The sequence below is a fragment of the Neofelis nebulosa genome, chromosome 12, assembly GCF_028018385.1.
Source record: "Neofelis nebulosa isolate mNeoNeb1 chromosome 12, mNeoNeb1.pri, whole genome shotgun sequence".
NCBI classification, from domain to species: Eukaryota; Metazoa; Chordata; class Mammalia; order Carnivora; family Felidae; genus Neofelis; species Neofelis nebulosa.
In genome coordinates, this window is record NC_080793.1 from 82,299,513 (window position 1) to 82,324,651 (window position 25,139).

At 38.6% G+C, this 25,139-nt stretch overlaps 1 protein-coding gene across 11 annotated transcripts in view; it reads left to right on the plus strand.

Annotated features, from left to right (window-relative positions):
- TRPM3 (transient receptor potential cation channel subfamily M member 3) overlaps positions 1-25,139 on the plus strand; it is a 796,659-nt gene that overhangs the window by 668,843 nt on the left and 102,677 nt on the right. For all 11 annotated transcript variants that reach the window (XM_058695709.1, XM_058695711.1, XM_058695713.1 and 8 more), the window contains one exon: positions 8,670-8,742. In XM_058695709.1, coding sequence (XP_058551692.1) covers positions 8,670-8,742 — 73 coding nt within the window. The remainder of the gene's footprint in view (positions 1-8,669; positions 8,743-25,139) is intronic.

Here is a 25,139-nt window from a genome sequence, read left to right on the forward strand (position 1 = left end):
ATACTTACAAAATCGTAAAAATTTTCCTGATTATCCATTGGGTTGCTATGGTGTTTCTCTAAAATTCTCTGACGTGTTACAAACTTCTTGTCAAACTCAGGTATCGTCTCTCACATATCTAACAAGCATGAAATGATTGTGGAATGGTCTTTTCTGTCTTTGGTAGATGGAGCCAAAGTGCCCTTGCAACTTACAGATGTATTTCAGTTTAATATCATGGTTATTTTCATTTTCAAAAGCTTGCCTCAATCTCCGTGTCGCTTTTCACAGACCCATTGCTTGCTTGGACATAAATATAAATCACAAATTAGGCTAACTAACAGACACTTTGAAAAGGACTCCGTTTAATTTTTCCAGTATGTTTTTCTGTACCCTCAGCTTGTTCAACTACAGGACCTGGTGGGTTTTAGAAGTGGAAAGTCCGTGATTAATTCAGCCACATAAACTGTATTTTATTATTTAAGTGGTGAATATACTTGTTTGTTGCCCAGGAGATGAATCAAACTGTGTTAAAACATAAAAGTACTTCTCCCAAATCATTTTTGTACCTCCGGGGTTTTGTCATTTTTCTATAATATATTCCCGAAAAAGTATATATTCTTTTTCTATATATTCTATATATTCTATATAGAAAAAGAATACATTCTTTTTCTATACTACAGTTTAATCTACATGGCACCAAAATGTCAGGCACTTGGGTGAAGCATACTTCTGGGTTAGTCGATGCTACCTATATCTCAAAAATGTCACGTTCATACTAAGTCTCAAACAGTTTCTAAAACTCCGCCAGCCCAGTTTCTATCACCTAATGCTTGACTAAGTGCTTAGTAATAATACAGTGTCCAGGGGCGCCTGGGTGGCGCAGTCGGTTAAGCGTCCGACTTCAGCCAGGTCACGATCTCGCGGTCCGTGAGTTCGAGCCCCGCGTCAGGCTCTGGGCTGATGGCTCGGAGCCTGGAGCCTGTTTCCGATTCTGTGTCTCCCTCTCTCTCTGCCCCTCCCCCGTTCATGCTCTGTCTCTCTCTGTCCCAAAAATAAATAAAAAATGTTGAAAAAAAAAATTAAAAAAAAAAATAATAATACAGTGTCCAGTAGATTCTTGTTTAAAATTGATGATTAACTCTTGAAACACGCTCCTGGTTTAGAGCCTAATGTTACCGCTCTGTGTGGAACATGCTGCTTTTTCATTTTTGGTTTCTCCAAACCAGTTTCCTTATTTCCTTAACACAGCAATTTGGTAATAATTCATCCACTCATTGAACAATACTGAGCAAGGACTAGCTAGCTAGTGATCCCCACTGCAAATGGACTTTTGTTTCATACAAAGAGATGTGTACCCATAAGGGGAAGGAGGGGCTGAAACAGTGTGCTGGGCAGCCACACAGAGTATGCGAGAGACACAAGGAGAAGTGAGGACTCCGTCCCGGTTATACAGGAAGGCTTCCTCAGTGCCACACATCAAGTGAAAGGCTTGATGGTGGTTGATTCAGCAAGTAGAGGGAACCCCCAAAAAAGGGAACTGAGGGGTGCCTGGCTGGCTCAGTCAGTTAAGCACCCTACTTCTGCTCAGGTCATGATCTCACAGCTGGTGGGTTCAAGCCCCGTAGTGGAGTCTCCATTCTCAGTGCAGAGCCTGCTTCAGATCCCCTGTCCCCACCTCTTTCTGCCTCTCTCTCTCAAAAATAAACATTTTCCTTTAAAGGAACTGAATAGGGGCACCTGGGTGGCTCAGTCAGTTAAGCATCTGACTTCAGCTCAGGTCGTGATGTCACTGCTTGTGGGTTTGAGCCCCACATCAGGCTCTGTGCTGACAGCTCAGAGCCTGGAGCCTGCTTCAGATTCTATGTCCCGCTCTCTCTCTCTGCCCCTCTCCACTCACGCTCTTTCTCTCTCAAAAATAAATAAACATTTAAAACAAATTTAAGGGAACTGAATAAACAAAGGCTACAAGTTCAGAAACAACTTCAGGGGCCCTTAAAGGAGCAAGTTGTGGGGTATCTGGGTGGCTCAGCTGATTAAGCATCTGACGTCGGCTCAGGTCATGATCTCACGGTTCCTGAGTTCAAGCCCCACATCGAGCTTAATGCTGTCGGTGCAAAGCCATCTTCAGATCCTCTGTCTCCCTCTCTCTCTGTCCCTCCCCTGCTCTTGCACACATTCTCTCTCTCTCTGTCTCTCTCTCTGTCTCTTTCTCTCTCTCTCTCTCTCAAATATGTAAACATTTTTTAAAAATAAAGGAGGGACACCTGGGTGGCTCAGTTGGTTAAGCGTTTGACTTCAGCTCAGATCATAATCTCACAGTTTGTGAGTTCAAGCCCCACGGGCTCTGTGCTGACAGCTTGGAGCCTGGAGCCTGCTTCAGATTCTGTATTCCTCTCTCTCTCTACCCCTCCCCAGCTTGCACTCTGTCTCTCTCTCAAAAATAAATACAAACATTAAAAAAATTTTAATATAAAAATTAAAAAAGATAAAGGAGCAAGTTTCTCAGCATGACTGGGGCATGAGGTGTGGGTTAGTGGCTGTGGTGGGAGGGTGGGTGACAGCAAGGGTGTGGCAGTGACCATGTATCACCAAGAGATAAAACTAAAGAAATAGCCAGGAGTGTGATATTGGCATTCCTTGAATGCCTTGCTAAGAGTTATTAGTAATGGAAGCCTCTAAAAAATTTTAGTAAGGAGGGTGATATAATCAGGAAGATTGCTTGGGTAGCTGCATGGGGAATAGAATGGAAGGACCAGAATCAGGAAGACCAGTAAAGAAACTTCTGAATAGTTATGAGGCTGCTGGCTGAACAATGGCTGTGACACTGAGGACAAAGAGGGAAGGAGGCAGTGAGAAGCACCCGGACATACCATATATGTACTCGCTTCTCTCTGTCTCTCCTGTCTAGAATGCACTAGAAATAGGCTCGTGAAGGCAGGAATTGTCTGTCAGCTTTGTTCACTACTCTACCCCAGCACCTCAAAGGTGCCTAGCACAGAGATGCTCAATGAATCTGTGCATGACTCCCCTGTATGCAGGGGGTCAGAGGGAACAGATATGACACCCCATTTCCTGACTTTGAACAGGGGTACAAATGACAGTAAGAACATAAGCAGAGGAGCTGGTTTGCAGACAAGTTCAAGGAGTGGAGAATACGGGAATCATGTCATTTTGAAAGACAGCTTCCCTTCAATCTGAGAATCAGAATTGCATCCAGGCTAAGGCAATTTGTCCACAAGTGAGCTGAAGATAGAAAATGTCAAACTGAATTTGGGGGAAGTTGTGGGGTTTTTAACAAAATGTGTGATTTTTTTTCTTTCAAATCTTGAAGAACACTTTAATCTTCCTATATTTCATAACGTTTTGACAAAATAACCAACCATGTCAAACAAATCCAAGAATTACTTTTAGGGTACATGTTGAAAATACCAATTTTATTATAGAGGAAAATCAGGCTTTATTTACTAAATCACCAATAAAATAGCTAAGTAACTTCTACCTGATTTACATTTTTCTATTAAATGTACATTGATGAGATTTTATAGAAGGAGCATATATGTGTCTATCTCCCTCCTGCCCCTCAAATGACATAAAAGGCTAAAATAATAAATACATACAGTTTTGAAACAAATCCCTATCAGTACTTAGCATGGAAGGAGATGAAAAAGGTTACTATGCTAGAAGGCAAGAAATTTTGAGTAACTTCTAGAATATTAAAAGCAGGTATAGAAAGTAGAGTTTGGAAATCATTTCAGGAGAAAAATATATACTGTGAAGTTGAAGATCATTTCAGTTACCATTAAGGACCAAAACAAATAAAGGCAGGAAATAGGAGAGGCCCTGGGAGCAGAATCAGAACAATGAATTCAGGACCTTCTCTCAGAGTAAATGGCCCCACAAATTCCCTATCACCGAATTGTATTCTACAGACAGACTCAGCCATGCACATACAAGGTTATTCCCTGCAATGGTGTTTATAATCACCAAAGATCAAGAACCACCCCAAAGTTCATTAATAGAAAACTAAATCATAAATCATAATACATGCATATAAGGAAACATTAGGCAGCCAACAAATAATGAAGCTGAGTAGAATGGTCTCCGGATAGGTAGTCACATGAAAAAAGTGATGCGTAATAATGTATAAAGCTCACGACCACCTGTGTAAAAGATGTGTCTAATTCTCTTTGTTTATGTGGAGAACATCTCCCAAACCAGGAATAGTGGTTGCCTTTGTTGAGAGGTGCTGCAAAATGGGGGACAGAAATGATACCTTTCATTTTCACCATATATTTCTTTATGCTATAGATTTTTTTTGCCATGTACATATATTATCTAGGCAAATATGATACTTTTTCAAAGGAAAAGAAAGGTGGAAGGGAAATGATAAAGTCTAGAAAATAGAAAACATAAAGTAATATGGAAGAAATAAGATAAAAGAAACCAGTAATCATATTAGACATAACTGGCTTCTTTTCTCCCTTGGATTCCTAATGATATTCTGATTCAGTTAAAAAAAAAAAAATCTAGCCTTGCTGTTTACAAGGTACAGACCTTCAACAAAATGACCACACAAAAGTGACCAAAAAAACAAAAACAAAAACACAGATGGAATAATCTATCAGACACATTGTAATCCCCCATGAGAGTATGTATATATGGCAAATAAAATGTTAATATAAAACAAAATATGCAAAGCAACAACATTAAATAGGAAATAGAGATATTTTGTGTTGATAAAAACTGCAATATGCCAAGAACAGACTGTCATGAACCTTTTATACATTTTTTTAAAACCTTCAAAACATATAAAGCAAAGATTCTGTACTTTCAAGGAATAATTGTGAAGTATGTACTTATAATAGAAGATTTTAACATGCCTCTCAGAAATAAGAAATAAGTCAAATAGAATATTTGAATAAAAATTAAATGTAATCTGTATCTATAGCAACCTATCTACCTAAAATTCTGTACCCAGAAGATAGAGAAGACACACTTTTTTTTTCAAGCAAAATAGCATGTTTGCAAAATGTTACAGATACACACATACACTCTTTTAACATTAACAACAATTTTAAGGCAAAATGGCATATATTTAAAAATGAATGAAAATGACATAATCCATAGAAAAGTATGTGAGATGCATAATCTTAAACACATTTATTAAAAAAAAAAAGAAAGAATAAAAACAAAGTGACCGTGATGTCAACTCAAAATTCTAGGCAAAGAATGGCCAAGGAAGCAAAACTGAAGAAATGAATGGATAATGATAAAAGCAGAAAATAATCACTTCAAATTGTAAATAATAATATTGATCAATAAATTGATCAAGATAATAATTGGTCAAATAATAATTGATCAAGAAAATCTGATTCTTTGAAATGACCATGATTTTGATAAGTTAGAAATAAAGAAGACTAAAAAAAATCCACATAATTCTAGATATAAAGGAGATTTTTTAAATAATAAGAAATTTTTTAAATTTTTTTTTTTTGAGAAAGAGCCTGAGAGAACAAGAGATAGCAAAAGTGGGGGAGGGACAGCAGGCAAGGGCAAGAGAGACTCTAACCCAGGCTCCATGCCCAGCGCTGAGCCCAACTCTTGATTTCACAACCACGAGACCATGACCTGAGCCAAAATCAGGAATCAGACGCTTAACCAACTGAGCCACCCAGGCGTCCCATATAATAAGAAAATTCTGCATGCAACTATATACCCATGCACTTGAGAGTCTTGATGAAATGTTTAATTACATAGGAAAATATATGAAACAGAGTCAGGGAAAGGCAGAAAATCTAAATTGATCAATAATTGTTGGAAAATGTATAAAGGTGATCAGCGATCTATGCCTAAAAACACTTCAGTGCTAGATAGTTTATAAACATCTTAGTAAACCTGCCAGAAGCAGGAGAATTCCTTTGTTATGGAAACCGTTCTGGGGCATAAGTAAATAAAAAAAAAAAGTTTTCCAAGTTATACTGAACAGTTAGTACAACTCTAATACCAAAATGAGGCAGGATGGGTTACATGTACCAACCTCATTTCCAAACACAGTTGTAAAGATCCTAAATAAAATCTTAGTGTTGTTAAAGAATCATACATCAATACCAAGGAATTTTATATTAGCTTATCATACTCCAAAAGTGCTATCTTGATTCATATTCCCACAAAGAATATTTAAGAATACTTGATTCTCTTCATCTCTGTCAACACTTGGGGTTGGTCAAATGGCTCTGACTTTTTTGTTGGACGTTTTTTCCCCCTGGTGTTGTATATATACATTGTGTAATTAATATTTTAAATTTTGTTTTAATTTCAAATAAAAAGAGTTTTAGAGTATTTCAGGTCAGCTAAAGGCAAAATTATGAAACAAACTTCATCTTTGGATCCTCCAGCCTCTCCTTAGTGCTTCCTTTTCCTCTTGAATGAGGGCATGGACAGGTGGACAGCCACTCCTCCCACATCAGTTTTCTAGAAAACCTGCAAAGCCCTGGCATACAACTGAGAAACAACAGCACATGTATCTGTGTCTCCGGTGCCCCTTTCCCAAATTCTTTAGAAACCCTACACTATGTACCTTCCTTTCCCTCTCCTCAAATCTGTTCCTAGGAAGTCCTGTTAATGTTCTATTTCGGAGTAAATTTATCTGTCTGCTGCCCCAGAAAAAAATTACATCTGAAGTGTGATCTCTAATTAGGCAATAAAATGTAGGCATCTGCAGAGCAAGTAGGTCCCATGTTTAAGGAATTCTGTTTGGTGCCTAATTTTGAAATTTTTCTAAAACAATGAACTCTAATATGATCCTGGTTGTCTCAACTTGTTACCATTTAAGTACACAATAATACCTTTCAGACCGCAGCCAGACTGGCGGAAAGAGTTAATTTAAAGGGCTGGTGAGATTCCACTTCTGCCCCCTGAATCCTAATCCCGTGGATCTCAAGTTTTCTTTCCAATTCAGGCACCTGTTCCTGAGTTCCTCTTGCCCCGAGAGCTGCTCAGTTCTTTTTTTATTTTTTTTAAATATGAAATTTATTGTCAAATTGGTTTCCATACAACACCCAGTGCTCATCCCAACAGGTGCCCTCCTCAATGCCCATCACCCACTTTCCCCTCCCTCCCACCCCCCATCAACCCTCAGATTGTTCTCAGTTTTTAAGAGTCTCTTATGTTTTGGCTCCCTCCCTCTCTAACCTCTTTTTTTTTCCTTCCCCTCCCCCCTGGTCTTCTGTTAAGTTTCTCAGCATCCACATAAGAGTGAAAACATATGGTATCTTTCTCTGTATGACTTATTTCACTTAGCGTAACACTCTCCAGTTCCATCCACGTTGCTACAAAAGGCCATATTTCATTCTTTCTCATTGCAGGGCTGCTGAGTTCTAATCACAACTATCTTTCTAACTCATTTTGTGACCTGAAGCAAGTTACTCTGTCTCTGGGTACTGGACTAGATTTCTAAGGCAACTGATAGTTTAACAGTGGATGAGTCTCTGTGTCTGTTCTCTCCCTCATAGTGGCAAAACTTAGAATTATATATTAGCGGGGTGTGTGGATGGCTCAGTTGTTTTTGAGCATCTGACTCTTGACTTTGGTTCAGGTCATGATCTCACGGTTCGTGAGTTCAAGCCCCACATCCGGCTCTGCACTGACAGCATGGATTCTCTCTCTCTCCCTCTCTCTCTGACACTCCCCTGCTCATTCTCTCCCTCCGTCTCTCTCTCTCTCAAAATAAACAAACATTTAAAAAAAAATTAATTATATATTAGCAAATCCTACAAAGTTTACTTCCCATCCAGTTGGAAACAGCAAGCACTATTATTTTCCCATTTTACAGATAGAGAAACTTGAAGCCTAAAGTAGCTGAAAAAATAGTAATTCAGTATACATATACAAATAACCTTTTGGCTTCCTTACGAGCCTCCCTCTGACTTGGAAAAAAGATCACTGTTACTGTTCAGCATTATTGTGGAACTTTGTATTAATCCAACAGGTTTTAATCCTTCATTGTTCTCTCTTTACTCTCCTTCCTGTTTTCCATTCCTGGAGAATACTTTTGTCCCCTGGATTACTGCAAGGAAAGATGTTATTGTACTGTGTGCTTTCTCCTTCTCACAACCTGGAAATAATTGCTAAGTTATTCTCAAGGTGGTTCAAGGTTATCAAGAGGGCTGAAGGATCTAGAGCCATCACAGTGTTGAAACCATTCAAAACTAGTGCTGAGGAGTAAGTGTACTGATGGCTACATTGCATACATGCATATACACACACATGTGCGTGCACACACACACACACACACACACACATAGTAGGACCATTTACCAAAGGGAATACCAAACTAGCTACTTTTAAACACTTAATTTCTCAACTCATAGTTTACACATTTTTGTAAATCCAGCCAGTTTTAATTTTAAAGCTGAAATGATAGAAAAGGACATTTCCTTTGTCTCTGGTTTCTCTTCATTGTAAACATCATTATGTAAGGTGGTCTCTGTTAGGAGGCTACTGAGACATCTTCCTCTTAATGAATTGCAGAACCCTTGAGTTGAATTCTTGCTACGTCTGCTTTCCCCGTGGTTAAAAATCTACCTGGTAGATATTAAGATAGTCTATGTTCAGGTGTGGTCTCACTGATTTAATTTCTGTTGGGCAAAAACATGCATTGCTAATGGTCACCTTGTCTCAAATTGCAGATTACGGTGTTTCGGATGGGATCAGAAGGACACCAGGACATTGATTTAGCTATCCTCACAGCTTTGCTCAAAGGTAAGAGTTTCTGTGTCCAGAGAGTACAAAAATAATTTAAATGGATTAACACAGCAACTTTGTCTCCTAATAGTGAATATAAACCCAAATGATACCATGACACATCCAATTATTGACAACATAAGGACTTCTCCTGGAAGACATTGTTCCTGCTATGAAATTCTTCTATGATAGAGCTGTCAAAGTGTGACTCAGTTTCATAAAGTTTAAAGAAATTACCATTCAATCGTGTCCACTGAATCATAAAAATACATAAAGTAAAAGGCCAATATAGTATTTAAGACACTACATGACTGAGATTATTTAATAATTATTACCCCATCTACTTGCAAAAACCGTGTAATATGGCAGAGATGCTAGACAGATACAGAGGTGTCATAATGCATTAAAACGGAAAATCAAAATCATTGAGGGAGACGAAGAAATAAACAAAAAATAAAATAAACTTGTAATGGGACGTTAAATTTAACTGTAAGTTTCCTTGAAGTCAAGGCAAAAATAGAAAAGCCCTGGATTCTACGATTTTCCCTTTAGAAGGTGGATGCTTGTCCTCTTCTCTCGCCCCATGTTACCAAGCGGCCTCACTATGTGTGCTCATATTTGGAGCCATATCCAAGAGAAGAGTGGTTTCCTCCAGGCTCCACAGATCAAAGTCTGCCCTTAATGTCCCTTAGTTAGGAATATTACACTTGGCCAATAATGTTCAGCATTAAAATAAACAAGAGGAAGTTGTTCAGCCCTGAAATGAAAACTAGAACCATAAGATGAAACAAAACCACAAACCTCATTGAATGTTGTTCCAAATTTGAGATGTCTCCCTCGTTCTCCCCAAGCCCCATACTTTGCCTGCTGCCCCATTTATCACAAGGTTGGTGACTGCCTGTTTGTGAGCCTTCCTGGATCATAAGCCTGTGAAGACAGATAATGTGTCTTATCCATTAGTGCTTCCTCAGCACCTCATATAATCCCTCACACATGGCAGCATTCAGTCAATTCTTGTTGAATAAATTAGGGAATGGATTACTGAATGAATGATTACTCAGTGATTACTCACTTAGCGATTGCTCAATGAATGATTACTCAGTGATTACAAATAACATTCCACAATTGAAATTCAGAATAGGAACCCACTGTATTCTAATTTCCAGTCTACCTACCCTTTTCCACTATTAATACTCTCTTGAATACCCATAATGTGGCAGCCGTTATGCCTAGTGCTAAGTTTTTTATAAATGCTGTAAACATTAATTATCGCAACAACTGTATTATGTAGCAGCTATATTTAATCCACATTCTACAGACAGGTAAGCGGAGGTACAAGATGTAAGAAACTTTCTCAGGGTTACCATGCTAACTAATAAGGCTGAACTTAGACCCAAGTGTGTCTAACTCTTCACTGCACCACCTATGACTCCATTGACACTAGAAGCCATGGATCCCCTCCATGTATTCCCCAAAGGTGTATTTGCACATTAATTCAAAATCCCAATCGCATTTCAGAAGTTCACCATCCTGTGAAGTGGGTCATGTGTCCCAGGTTGAGAACCTTTGCTCTAAAGTACTTCATTCCAATGAACTAATAAATGCATGTTCAGGAGAAGAAGAATTCAGGGACCATGCATGGGCTGAATCACAGAGCATACTCTGGCCTCCATTCTCCATTTGTCAGAGATAAAATTAAAAGTTTGAGGTAAGAAATTCTCTGATATTTGCTATTCTTACAGAAAAATAATTAAAAGTAATAAAGCCAGTAACTAACATGTACTGAAGACTTGCTAAGTGCCAAACACCATGTTAAACACATTCTATGCATAAATCCATTTAATCTTTCCAAGTCTGATGGCCAGACTGTTACCAGGCCCATCTTGAAATAAGGAAATCAAGACACAGAACAATTCAGTAACATACTCAAGATAAGTAGTACAGACAGGCTGACCCCACAGCCCTCACTTACGTTTACCACCAAAACATCTCTATTGCATTGATAATAAGAAGTGGAATGCCACATTTACCACCTTGAAACAGAACTCAGCAAATGGAGAAGTGGGCCAGTCATTGGTTAAAAACATATTAGCCATCATAGTATCTTCTACTGAAAATATTTTCTTCCATGTTCACCAATCTGTTACTTCAGAATTTATTTGTTATCATATAGAATAGTTGTTTTCTGATTGTGCATGACAGACCATATGGAATACATTTTATATTATAACCAAGTACCTACATATGTTTTTAGAACTCAGGTTAAAGTACATGAAATAATATTTACATTGACTGTGTGCAATGAAATTGGATATTTTCTATTCCATTCCGTTCTATTCTCTTTAATGCTGATTATATCCCACTAACTTGATTTCATGACCCACTAATGGGTCATAACCTGCAGTTTAAAAAACACTGCCATAGTAGATTAAAGGAAATTATGATTGCTCTAAGAAATTAACATTTCTAATCACCATAATGAACACTATTTATGCAACAGTTGATGCTAATGGGAATTTATGCCATTAAAAGATTGTGATGTGTCAACTCTATTTTGCAAAGGCTTTTAAATGCTTTCTGATTTTGACCCAGTTGATCTGTGAAGGATGTCAAGCATAATACTTTCTGCTGACTTTCTTGGAGGCCAAGAGCATATTTATATCAGTTATGATTTCCTTAGTTTGTTAAATTATTCTTCTTATGTATTTTTTTAAATTATGCCTGGGCATGAAACCTGGTTTAACACTTAATTTTTATAATTGTATTTCTCTTTCAATTATCCCATGCATGAGGAATTTTTTATAGTCAGGTTTTTATTCCCTCCATCATCTGAGAAAACCAGAAAGTAGATAGGAGAAGGAGGAGAAAGCCATGAAACTAAACACTAGTCCATAAGCCCAGAGTCCGGAGGTGGGGAGGGGGAAGGATGGATAGGAACCAGGTGGCCCTAGGGAAAGTCTACCTTTGCTGATCCCTTGTTTCTGAACCCACTGGGTTTTATTTCTTCAGTATCAGTATATATTAAAGGATACTTTTATAGGACACAGAATAATGACAAATCTATTCAAAACTGACAAAAGAAGGGGACAAAACGAATGTTGTTCCAGAGATGCCTTTGACACCCAAATTTGTTTCAAATGCTGGCCTGGGGTGGCTTTTGAGAATAAGTGATGTCGCATTTGTCTTTCACAGCAAGATAATCACTCTCCAAGAGTGGTGGTCTGAGGCTAGAAACTATACACCCTACACCCTTCTCCTCCTCTTCAGCTCTCTCCTCACCCCATTACACCTACCCAAGGGAAGCCAAGGAAAATGCAGCAAAAATGCAGGACACTGACTATTCAGATAAACAACAAATAAATGTTTAGCATAGGCAATGTCCCAAATATTGTCTGGGACATACATATCCTAAAAAAGCTGTTTATTATTTATCTGAAATTCAACCTTAACTGGGAGTCCTGTATTTTTATTTGCTAAAATCAGGCTTCCCTACTCAAAGGAGATCTGATGCCATTAATATCTCTGGACTTCAGACACCTTGAGTGGTTCTATGGGAAAAGGACTCAAAAATTTAGGCAAGTAACCTAGTCCCTCTCCGTCTGCCTCCCTCTCAGCCTGGCCCTGCCTAAATCACAGCAACCAGAGACTCACTGGAAACGACCCCAAACTTCTGTTAGTAAACTATCCAGTGTTGACAGCCTCCTGTCAGTCACCTTATCTTGGCTGACTTGTTCATGCCTCTTGCTCTGGTCCCTCTGCTCCAGGCTCAATAAAGCCAGAAAACATCTGCTCACAGCAGGGTCCCTTGACCCTCTCTGTGGATAAAATTACTTCCAATTTTTAACAATCTTTTCTTGTACACCTCAGAAGTCAAATCACATGGGTGTGTACCCTTCCATTTCTATGCATGCACTGAAGTATAGTATGTGGTCATCACTGTCCTCCATCAGCGAGAAATTCATTGCCTTTGGGTTTAATCTTCATTGGTAAAGAAGCTCTTGCATGGCATGGGAAAAGACCTTTATTGCTTACTTCTTTTTTTCTGGAAAGCATTTTCTAAAAGCTAAAAGAGGGTGCAAAACGCTGTGTTCCTCCTCAAAACTGTCAAGGTCATCCAAAACAAGAGTAGCTTGAGAAATTGTAACAGCCTGGAGACGCCTAAGGACACATGAGGATTAAATGTAATGTGGTTTCCTGGATAGGATCCCCAAGCAGAAAAAAGAAGACTGAGAAAAATCTGAATAAAGAATGGGTTTTCATTTTTAAAAGTTTTAAGGGAAAAATGGGAGAGCTATGCTATCATATATTTTGGATCTGAGCAGAAGACATAGTGTCGCCAAGAAAACCATCCTTGTTTCATGTCAGAATGACAAAAAAGGAGACAGCACCTTATGGAGTTAGCTGCAAAAGTCAAGTGCATATGGAAGAAAAATACTGTACTATGTGCAGGCAGTATTTAAAGTGTCTGTACAAATCAGGTAGGCATGGATGGCAGCTGGTCACTCTAAGAAACGATTAGAAATACCGCTGAGGAATCTAAGCAGATTATTTGAACCCAGGACTAATAGGAAACAATTTGTATAAAATCCAATTTTCCTGTGGACTTTCACAGTCATTTCAGAGAAAATTATCCCGTTCCTCCCACTTAATTTTATGTCTCGTTTCCTCGGACAAAATTAATGCTATCGATAAGTAATAAACTAATGAATTATGTACAGATATAAGTGGAGGATGACAACTTCTTTCTAACAGAATACATTTGTAGTTTTCTTGAAACTATGAGGAAAGAAGTTTGAAATAAAAATTGAAATGTCAAAAGAAGAGCCAGGCTGTTCTAACTTTCACACATTCTCAAGAAAGCTACTGATTAGGTCACATAGAACAATGAAAATTGCTGTGTTCTGAACCATTTTCCTTTAAAAGTATATCTTTACAAGCAACTAAACTTGAAAAAAAATGTATACAAAAGGATAAAGTGTATATATGTTTTAGTGTTTTGAAGCTACGCTGCATGCCCCTCCAACTTTATTAACTAGAAAATGTAGTTATTATCACAAACTAGTACTGACATCAGTAGATAATTAGTCTTGCTAAATAACTCATCTTGGTTTTTAAATGGCTTAATTAATCCCTAGTAAAATAAAAATTGTGGCATCATCCTGATGTAGTGTACGTCCAATAATCCTATGCACCAGGTCTCATAAGCAATTAGCATCCAGGAGTGTTTATTGAGAAGCTACTTGCTTGATCTCAGATGATTCATAAATAGACTTAACGAAATTAATTATGGCCTTGCTTTGAAGATAAAAAAATATTTCTGATTATATGTTCAATCTTTCCCATCCCTCTTTCCTATGTGTAGGCAGTTTAATAGAACACATGCATGATTGTTTTCCTTTTTTGAATTGTTTTTCTTTTAATAGTATTTTTTTAACTCGGAATTGTTTACATAGACTTACTCAAGCCAAAAAAAGAGAGACATTCATGTTGATACATTCATCACATATGTGAGATGCAGATACCATAGTTACTAAATATTATACAAATGGAAGTAAATGAAATTTATCCAAAAGAGATCAACAAGGTCAAAATGTGTGGCATTATCACTTCATTTTAACCTTAAGAGGCACCTGAGTGGCTCAGTCAAATGAGCGTCCAACTCTTGATTTCAGCTTAGGTCATGATCCCAGGGTTATGAGATCGATCCCCACATGGGGCCCTGCGCTCTGCTTAAGATTCTCTCTCTCTCTCTCTCTCTCTCTCTCTCTCTCTCTCTCTCTCTCTCTCTGTCTCTTTCTCTCCCCGTCTCTTTCTCTCCCCCTCAGCCCCTCTCCCCAACTTGTGCTCTCTCTCTCTCTCTCTCAAATTCAAAAAAATAAGGGCATGGGGGCTAAACTGTGGGAGAATAGTGAAATATTTCAGTTAGAGACCAAATTCACTAGCTTATTTTTACAATGAAGACTCTTTACAAAAATATTAAATCCTTCTCTGCTTGAGGCCATCTTTAGTCTTCCTTCTGTCCTTTGATTTGTAAATCAGGCTTCCTCTGTGCACTTGTTGCCAGATGGCTCATTTTAGCCCTTTAGTCAAATCTTTAATGTAGAAGTCACAGAGCTGATTGACCATGAGCAGTTAGAGTCCTGGCATGGGCCCCCAAAACCTATATAGATCATGATATCTGCTTCCTTAAAACTCTCAGAGCTCTTACCAGAGCACTTAGCTACCAGATGACCTTGGCTGCACACCCAGTATCTTAGTGATAAAACCAGAATGCCCACAACTTCTCTTAATGTAACGGCAAGAATCAGTGTAATCGGACACTTGTTTTATGTTTAAAGATTAGATCACCAGTGGAATTTGATTTCAACCAGGATTTTTTTTGCTTACAGGTGACAGAAACACAATTCAAATTAGCTCAAGCAAAAATAAGTAAGATAGTTTTGTGGATTCACATGACCAGGAAGTTGAAGGGTAAACCGAGTTCAGGCCAGGCAGGATCCAGGGTTCCAATGACATCATAGGGGACTGTCCTCTCTCTCAACATTAGTCTGTACACCTGTCACACACAACAGCCATCAGCAGTGCTAGGCTCAGACCCAAAACCAGCTGAGTAAATCCATTAAATTCCTGGCAATTACAGCAGAAGGAGCCCAGGGAGAACTTGCATATGCTTGCCTTAAAATCAGCACCCACCCCTGAGTTCATCACCACAGCAAAGGAGATGGGAGAATCCCTGTGATCCATGACATGAGAGATGGGATCAGCTCTACCAAGTCACACAGTTGTGGGTCCCCCCACCCCAACACACACACACACACACACACACACACACACACACAAACGATTCTGTAGCCAGGAAGTAGAGAAGGAAAGAATGCTGGTAAGACCAGAAGCAACTTGAAAAATAGACACACACACACACACACACACACACACACACACACATACTTCTCTGAAGTACTGAGGGTCAAAGAGCGTCAGACTTGTCTCAAATGCAAATGCCTCAATATCTATATACCAGGAATAAATTCTTCATTCCATAGACAAAAACAGAAACTAAGTCACATGAATACTAATTAAGGCCCAGACATTCACCCAAATCACACTCATAAAGTTTACTTCAGGTGGACGTAAATACGTAACTTCTTAATTATGATTAAGATTATTAATGCATATTAATAATTATTAATATGCATATAAATGCATATTAATGATTATGCATTATTATAGTCAATATTACCTTTTTAAATTTTAATGGTCTGTCCTTGAGTATTTCTGCCAAAAATATTAAAGGAAATCACATTCTTACCCCCCTTTTTCCCCCAAGACCAAAAACTGTTCTTTAGGAAAAAAATGGTTCTGTGAAGGCCAGTGGCCCCAGACTTTCGCCTCTGGGCTCCCTCCATGCCATCCTGCACTGTTGCCCCAGCCCCTCAGGGTAGTACTTGCCACAGTGGGACTGCCCAGCAAGTTCCTGATAATAGTGACAATGATGCCCATAAGAGCATCACTACTCCCTGTTGATCATACTGCTTACCCTCCCTGAGACTCAGTTTCCTTATCTATAAAACCCAGATAATTATAATACCTCTCCCACAGCTGTTGTAACCATATTAATCGATAATGCAAGTCAAGCATTTAACCCAGTACTGGAAAAATCTGTTTCATACATGATGGTCTGACTGATGAGGACGATGCCAAACGAGAAATAAGGACGAAAACCACCTCTGTTTTACTCCCCACCACATCCGCACATACACAGCACCTAGGATGACATCAATGATTCAAACATTATTTGTTAACCTCATGAATGAATGATCAATAGACATTAAGATCAGATTGGATATATATTTAGATCTTAGCGCTTTACTGGCTGTGGTATTAACTAGGTTGCTTAACCTCTGTATATATGCCTCAGTTCCCTTCTCTGTGTGAAAAAAAAATCATAGCTCTCACATGGAGGCACGTAAGGAACACATGACACAGTGACATTGGAAGCTCCTGGGCAGACACTCTGCCTTCTTTATGGTAACTACCTTACATCTACTATGTTTATACCTTTTCCCTTTTCAATAGGCTTTAAAAAGTCTTAGGGAAGCGGGGTGCCTGGGTGGCTCAGTCAGTTAAGTATCTGGCTCTTGACTTCCACTCAGGTCATGATCTCACAGTTCGTGAGTTCAAGCCATGCATTGGGCTCTGTGCTGACAGTGCAGAGCCTGCTTGGGATTCTCTCTCTCTCCCTCTCTCTCTATGCCTGGCCCCTGCTCTCTCTCTCTCTCTCTCTGTCTCTGTCTCTGTCTCTGTGTCTGTCTGTCTGTCTCTCTCTCTCTCAAAATAAATCAATAAACTTAAAAAAAATTTCCTAGGGAATTGGCATATCCCCTATGTCCAAAATCCAACAGAATCATAAAATGTTAAATTTGAAAGGAGGACCCATAAATCTGAAAACAATAGCAAATGATAAATAAATTTCAAGCATACATGTAATGATCCAAAACAGGTACACACACACACACACACACACACACACACACACACACACACAAAAGGACTTTAATCTTGAAAATGATTGAGAATATGCTAAACTGCCTTAAAATGAAATTAATTTGCTGGCAAATTTATTTTCTTACAAATCCAAGCAGATCTTAAAGCAATAACAGAGAGCAAGGTAGATAGCAATTTTAGACACTTGTTTGTCTCAGTAGGAGAATGCAATAAAAGACCTTAAATCTTTTCATCCTGTTATTTGTATGTTTTACAATTCACAAAGCATCTTCAAAAAATTTCATCATCTAATCTTTGCAACAACTCTGTGGAATGGTTAGCAGATGATTTATCTCCAAACGGAGACTTTCTTGGGCATGGAAGTGAGAAATACTGATAATTATGCCAGAAAAACTAGAATAAACCAAGAATATCCAGGTAAACTGGGGAAGTGGATCATCCTGATTATAAACCCACCTCCCACAGGAAGTTTCTGGAGGATAAGGATTATGTCTTCTTTGACTTTGTATCCAAACACCCAGAAAAATGCTTAACATACAGTAGATGTTTTATATATATATATTCTTATATATATATGAAAATATATATATAAGAATATATATGATGATGTATAATCATCATTGCAATAATTCCAGAAAATGTCCCAGAACTCCAGAACACACATTTCTAGATTATAAGGACCCACTGAGTGCCCAGTACAATGGGCAAAAATAAACCCATATCAAGTTATATTATAAAAACTGCAGAACATGGGAAGCCAAATATATATTATATAATATATGTTATATGTTATATGTTTTACTATGTTATATTACAAATATCATGTTTATAAATTATATTTAATCATAAAACTCATAAATTATATAAATAGAAATTATATGGTATTTATATATACATAATTTATATACATACATAAATACTATATAATGTACTAAATACATAAATACTATATAATATACTAAATACATAAATACTATATATGTATATACATCCTCCTATGAGCTTCCAAAGAAAAAAAAAACAGCTCAAATGCAAAGGAGCCAGAATGCTTTAGACTTCCAGACAACAGCATAGAAAGCTATTGTGCAATGCCTTAACAATTCTGAAGAACATTTATGTGCAATCTAGAATTCTATGCCTAATCTACCAGCCACTTGTGAAGGTAGAATAGACGTTGTCACACGTGAGTTACCAAAACATTTACTACCCATGAACCATTTCTTCAGAAATTACTGGAGGATATGCACCACTGAAATGAAAGAGGAAACCAAAAACAAACAACAACAGAAACAGAAAACACAGAACCTGGAACGCAGGAGCTGTAACCCGGGAGAAACGTGTTGGCAATCCCTGGCTGAAGAGGAAGGGACACAGTTCTGCACTGGCCACAAGAGACAAAGGAGAAGCTGCCATCCCTCCCAAGGACTCAAGCCTGGAATCCGCATAGTGTCTTTTCTGCTGCATTCCATTGGCAGAAGCGAGTCACAAGACCAGCCCAGGTTCAGTGTGAACGCTGGGTGATATATAGTTCCTTAGAAACTGTCTTCAGGGGTGCCTGGGTGGCTCAGTCTGTGAACATCTGACTCCTGATTTTGGCTTCGGCCATGATCTCTTGGTTCATGAGATGGGGCCCCAGGTCGGGCTCTGCACTGACAGTGCAGAGCCTGCTTGGGATTCTCTCTCTCTCTTTCTCTCTCTCTCTGCCCCTCCCCTTCACTCTCTCTCTCAAAGTAAACAAACATTAAAAAAAATTGACCTCCCCTTGACATGTTTAGGAAAAAAAAAAAAAGAAAGAAGCTATCTTCAAAGACTATCTGCCATGGAGAACCAAAATAATCAGCCATGAGAACTGAAGTGGTTGCCTCTGGGTAAAGAGGCAGGGAGTGATGAGATTTGGGATTTTATAAAAAATCTTGTAGGAATAGATGACTCTTAACGCTGTGCATGTTTAACCTTAGTAAAAATGAGGTACAAAATGGATTACCTGGTTCTCAGTGAAAGGGACAGAACAAGTAAAAGACAAAGGAAGGGCAAACAGAAGTTAGGAAATCATCACTGCAATAATTCCAGAAAATGTGCCAGAACTCCAGGGCAGGCATTTCTGTAGAACGCTGCTAAAAATCACACTATGGAAGATGCAGATATTTTATTTACTCATCCATGCAAATGAATTCATTTTTGTCATATCGCGAGCAAGCAGTATAAGCCGGTAGAATTTTTTTTCTTTTATTCCCTCTGTCTTAAGTCGATAACGTTTCTCAGTCTTGCATATTGTGTGTCATACGGGAACACTTTTACAAAATTTTTTTAACGTGTTAATGGGAGACCTTGTGACCTACTGGCTTCTTTTATTGCAGAAAGGGCACAATAAAGAGGACTCGTCCATTGAGCTAGGTTGGCAAAAAGAAGGAAATGGTACAGTGCTTCACAATGTTATTAATCAGAAGCCATATAATTTCATTTGTCCTCTTTGACTGCATATGTTATTAGGACACAAAGAAATAGTAGCAAAATTTACTGTAGGTACTCCCGGCAAATATCATCATACAGACAACCTGACTTTGCAAGGTTTTTATATAGTGTTGGTCCATAAAAGTTGCGCCCCCTAGCTCTGAAATCAAACCAACAGTTTTTTGAGGAACCTCCATACTGTGTTTTCCCACAGTGGCTGTACCAGTTTGCACTCCCACCAAAAGTTTAAAAACTGAATTAAATTTTATTAATCCTGAAAATCAAAGCCTTCAGAATAAACAGGATATAAAAATCTCCAGACCTGGTTCATTTTGCCCACACACATGTACATCATTGTATCCAATCGATAACATCCTTAAAGTGTATTCACAAACTGTATCTTTTGAATTGCATATTTTTGATGCACGTATACATTTTTTAATAATAAAGCCAGATAAGTAAATAAATAAATCTCCAACCCCAAAGGGCTTGGCAAACAAAAAATAAAGATACAAAAATTTTAAAGAAGCTGACAAGTGAATTTTGGGTACCATTTGACCAATTTTGACCCTAATGATAGAGCATCAGAGAATATTCTGACTTCCTTCATTCACACCCTGTGGGTTGTTTTATGATATGAACACAAAAGCCTGTTTGCCAACTTCTTTTTGTGAGTATCATGAGTTCAGTAAAATTTTCTAAGTTCCTATGAATTAAAAAAGAAAAAATCGGCTCTAAAATCGGACTGCCTGGGTTTGAAGCTTGCCTCTGGCACTTCCTGGCTACTTCACCTTTGACAAGTTTCTGTGCCTCATTTTCCTTGTCTGTAAAATGGGGATAGTGGCACATAGTTTGCTGTGATACTTTAACACATTAACACTTAGATGCAGTGCCTGGCATGAGCTAAGCATGAAAGAAATATCAGTTTTATTGTCTTATTTACTAAAGATAAACTGAGAAAGAAAACCCCTATCTTCCTGCAAAGGGCTCTTTAACTCAGCTGTCTGTTTTGTCTCTTACAAGCCAAATGTGGATTTCTTCCAGCTAAAGTTAATCCAATTTTTCCTGATTCCTTTTAACGTTCTCCTGGGAGTCTACCTAGAGTTATTTTTACCAAAAGGAGATAGTTATCATTGAGGGCAAGAAAACAGAGCAAAGAATAAGTTATACACAGACCTCATCTACTTCTTTATGTGCATGTTTCAAGCCTTTAATTTGTTTTTTTCTCCAGGTAGCAGCCACATTCCTAAGAGAGGCCCACGGGGGTAGGTAGGCAGTTCTGCTCTGGGAGACCATTGAAGGTGTATCCTAGCAACCCAGTCACATGACAGGGTCTTTCAGCTAGTCTCCTTTCGCTTTTGTGGTTCTCATATTGGTAGAGAATGTGATGTCTTTAAATGAACGGATGGTTATGTTTTCATGGACTGAGACCCTATCGCATTTTGGTGCAACATTTACAAAGAGATTGATGGAAATGAATAGAACCCGAAGATGTATATTTAAACCAGACAAGATTCCGCAGATAAAACACAGAAAGGTCCAAAGACCCCAACAAGAAGAAATGTTTCTCAACTAATATAGAGACGAGTGGTACCATCCTACACATCACAACATCATGGTGCCATTAAGGACATTACAAGGGCTGCAAATCCTGGCTCCTCCACCACCCCAGTCCATCAAACAGGACCACACTTGAGCTATCAAGGTCAGATGACACACCTGACATTTTTGTTTAACAACTCTCCCAAAGGGAGTCCACATCTCCATTTCCAACCCACTGAAGTATTTAGTGACCCTCAGGGTACTTAAAACAAAAACAAAGACAAAAACAAAACTTTCCTCAAACACTCAATCTCAGGTCCCTAAATAAACATTCTCTGCAATATGTGCCTTCGGTGCCATGACATATTTGGGATGTTTTGCTTCAGTGGGCCCTAACTCTGCTCTGAAAGCCCCTTATTCTTCAGTTGTCAGCCTGTGGCACATCCGCCATGTTTCTCCATTCTCTTCAGCTCCTCACTCCTTCTCCCTTTCTGCAGAGGGCATCCCCTCTTACTTCACTTAAAATATTTGGTTTCATCGCGGCTCCCTTTTTCCCACTCATGAATGTCAGTATCTCCACTCAGCCTCACTGCATTCCCTCCTCACCCCAATGACCTCTCTTCTTTGCTGACCAACTACTCCCTGGCCTCCATGCTGAAGATCTCATCTATCATGTGCTTGCTCTTGTCTCCCTCTCCAATGGCTCTTTCCCTTTTCCCATCAGCACATTTAGGCTCTCTGTCACCTGAGACGACCCTGGCCCTCTCCACTAAGACCCTCAAGGAAGCATCCTAATTTTCTCCTCTTGACCATCCAGCTCTGAAAGCTGGCCTGCCTTTCCACCAACAGTCTTTACCCTCCACTTACTCTGTTTTCTGAGCTCACTGGCTCACTCTGCAGATTTTTTTCTCACACAGCTTTCAGTACCCATGAAGACCCCAGATACTCTTCTAAACCCCAACAATTATCTTCTGGAACATTCAGCAACTTTTCACAGTGTTGACTTTGCCTATTTCTCATGCAACTCTTTTTTACCCTGAGGGAAGGCCTCCATTTAAAGCCTGTTCTACAATTCACTCCATCTCTCTAAGCCTCTGTTTTCTGATCTTCCAAGTGGGGATTAATATACTTGCTATACAGGGTTTTTGTGAGTATTAAATGAGATGATAAATGTAAAACGCCTAGTATGTGATTGGCTTTCAATATATGGTGGTAATTATATTGATTTTTACCTTTCCTTGGTGTCAGAGACACCAAGTGGGTGCTCTACATTTCTGAGCACTCCTTTGTCTCCTTCTCAGACCCTCTTACTTCTCACTCTGCCTCTGTCAAAATTATAAAGTACCATGGCTTTAATTTTTTTTAATGTTTATTTACTTTTGAGGGAGAGAGAGACAGCATGCAAGTGGCGAGGGGGGGGGGTGGGCAGAGAGAGAGGGAGACACAGAATCTGAAGCAGGCTGCAGGCTCTGAGCTGTCAGCACAGGGCCCAACACAGGGCTCGCACTCATGGACTGTGAATTCATGACCCGAGCTGAAGTCAGACACTTACCCAATTGAGCCACCCGGGCGCCATGGCTTTAATATCATGTCTGCATGAATGACCTCCAGATTTTTCTCCAGCTCCAGCTTCTCTCCCTGCCCCTTTTTCTATTTGCCTACCGGACAGCTCCCTTGGGTGTCACTATGCACCCCAAATCCAATGCAATTAATTGTCTTTAAATATACACATATTCTTTAAAAAATTGTCTTTTCCCAAACAGTTGATTTCTTCCTGACTTCCCCATTTATGTTCACACAGCCCCCATCCTTGGAGCTATCCAGGCTCAAAGCCTCCATCACACTTTTTTCTCCCTTTATTCAAGCAAATTCTTACTAACTCTGGGCGTTTTTGCCATCACAATATCTTGTAGGTCTATCCCTTCTTTTCCTTCCTTGTTCATCATCATTAGGCCTTCAGGACCTTTGACCTGATTTATTTCAATGGCTTCTTATGGTTTTTGCCTGCTTCTTACTGAGCATATATATCCCTGCTTGTTCTCTATACGTCAATTACAGGAACACTACTATTGTAAAGATCTGACCAAAACAATCTTCTACCTACAGAATCCTTCAGGATATCCAGTGCGAACTTGACAACACAAATTCATCGGTCTCTTCTTCTAGAAAGCTTCAAAAACCAATAATGAAAAGGGAAGAAAAAAAACAAGCTAACTCTATTTTTGGTAAAACTGGGAAATATTCCAAAATATTTGTAAATGCAAGAGCTCTGTGGGAGGAAAGAGTAAAAGCTGGGGAGAGAGAAACTAGCAGTGGCAATCTTCAGGAAGTACCAGAAGGTAATTCCTCGAAGTGAGAAATGCTCTAAGGTGCAAGGTTCTCTCCTTTCTCTGTAGCAGCATGTGCAAGAACTAGAGTGAGTTCAGTGGTGACTCTTGAGGCTGACTTAGCCCATAGAAACAGGGGTGGTGGGCTACACGTGGAATTATGCAGATAAGTAATGTCTGCAGCAGGGAGCTTGTCTTTGTGGTAGCTGAGAAGAAAGCCTTCCGGTTGTGAATAATAAGTAGCCTGGAATGCTACTCTGGGCCCATTATAACCCAACTCACTAGATGATAAATAATAAAAAAGCAGTTAGCATATAGATACACTCTATAAAAAATAACAAAAGGGCAAAATGTATGCACAGAAGAATATCTGTAAAAATGTGTCCAGAGAACAGATGAACCTTATGAATAAATATTTTACCATGAGCTTTAAAAAAATTAAATTGCAACAAAGCACTTTATCTATGAAGAAATACTTCGAAGTTGGAATACCAAAATTCAGGTAAGAGTAGTTGAGGCAACAGGAGGAGATATAACGTGAGTAGCATTCGGGAATGAAGTAGAAGGGAGGACATGAAATTATCACAGAATTGCAGAAGAATTGAGAAAGGCTGCAAGATCAAATATACATTGTGAAAAACAAAGCAGTACAGGACACAACGTATAGAAATGAAGGAAGGGAATGGAAATGAAAAACAATGGAAATAAAGAGTTAATTCAGATTAAAGAGAAATTATATTTATAGGAGACAGAAAATGGAGATCCAACATAAGCATAACTGCTATCTCCAAAGAAGAAAATCAAAGTAATGGATCAAAGAAAATATTTTAAAATACAATTTCAGAATTTTTTCCTTAAACAAATTTTGAAACTTTGATCTAGATATTGAAAGGGCCACCTTGAACCAGGAAAGACTGATTCAGAATCCCCAACAACTAGACACAGCCTACTAAAGTTACTGAGCCTCAAATAAAATAAAGATGACTTTGGGCCACCAGGCAAAATGATCAAGTCTTTCATGAGATTAAAAAATCAGGTTGGCTACAAACCTTTTTATATTAACATTCAATGCCAGCAGACAATAGAGCAACAGATTTTGATATCAAGTCAGTGTCATTCAACTATCAAGACTATTGAGAGAAAAAGCAAACAGTTTAAAACATTCTAGAACTCTAGATTGTCCCCATGACTTTCTCTTGGGAAAACTCCTAGAGAAGATGCAGCCTACCAACTAAGAGATCCTTGGGTACACTCTGGCAAAATCATTAATTGTAGCCATTGATACTAGAATCTAACAGAACTAAGATAAAAACAAAAATGGCACTTTGAGTAACAGAAAGGAATGTAAGTGTCACCTGCCTTCCACAGTAGAAATAATGCAACAACAAAAAGAAATTAAGAGGAAGAAGGATAGAGATAGAGGTAGTAGGCATTTCGACTCATTATAATACCTGGATCTTGGCCTACTAAAATAAGGAATATAACGTAAGACTGACAATTCAAATATTAGTAATAGAAATGTAAGCATATTGAACAGAACCAGTTAAAACACTGAAAATATGGTATGTTCTAAAATGGAATGGTGGAAGA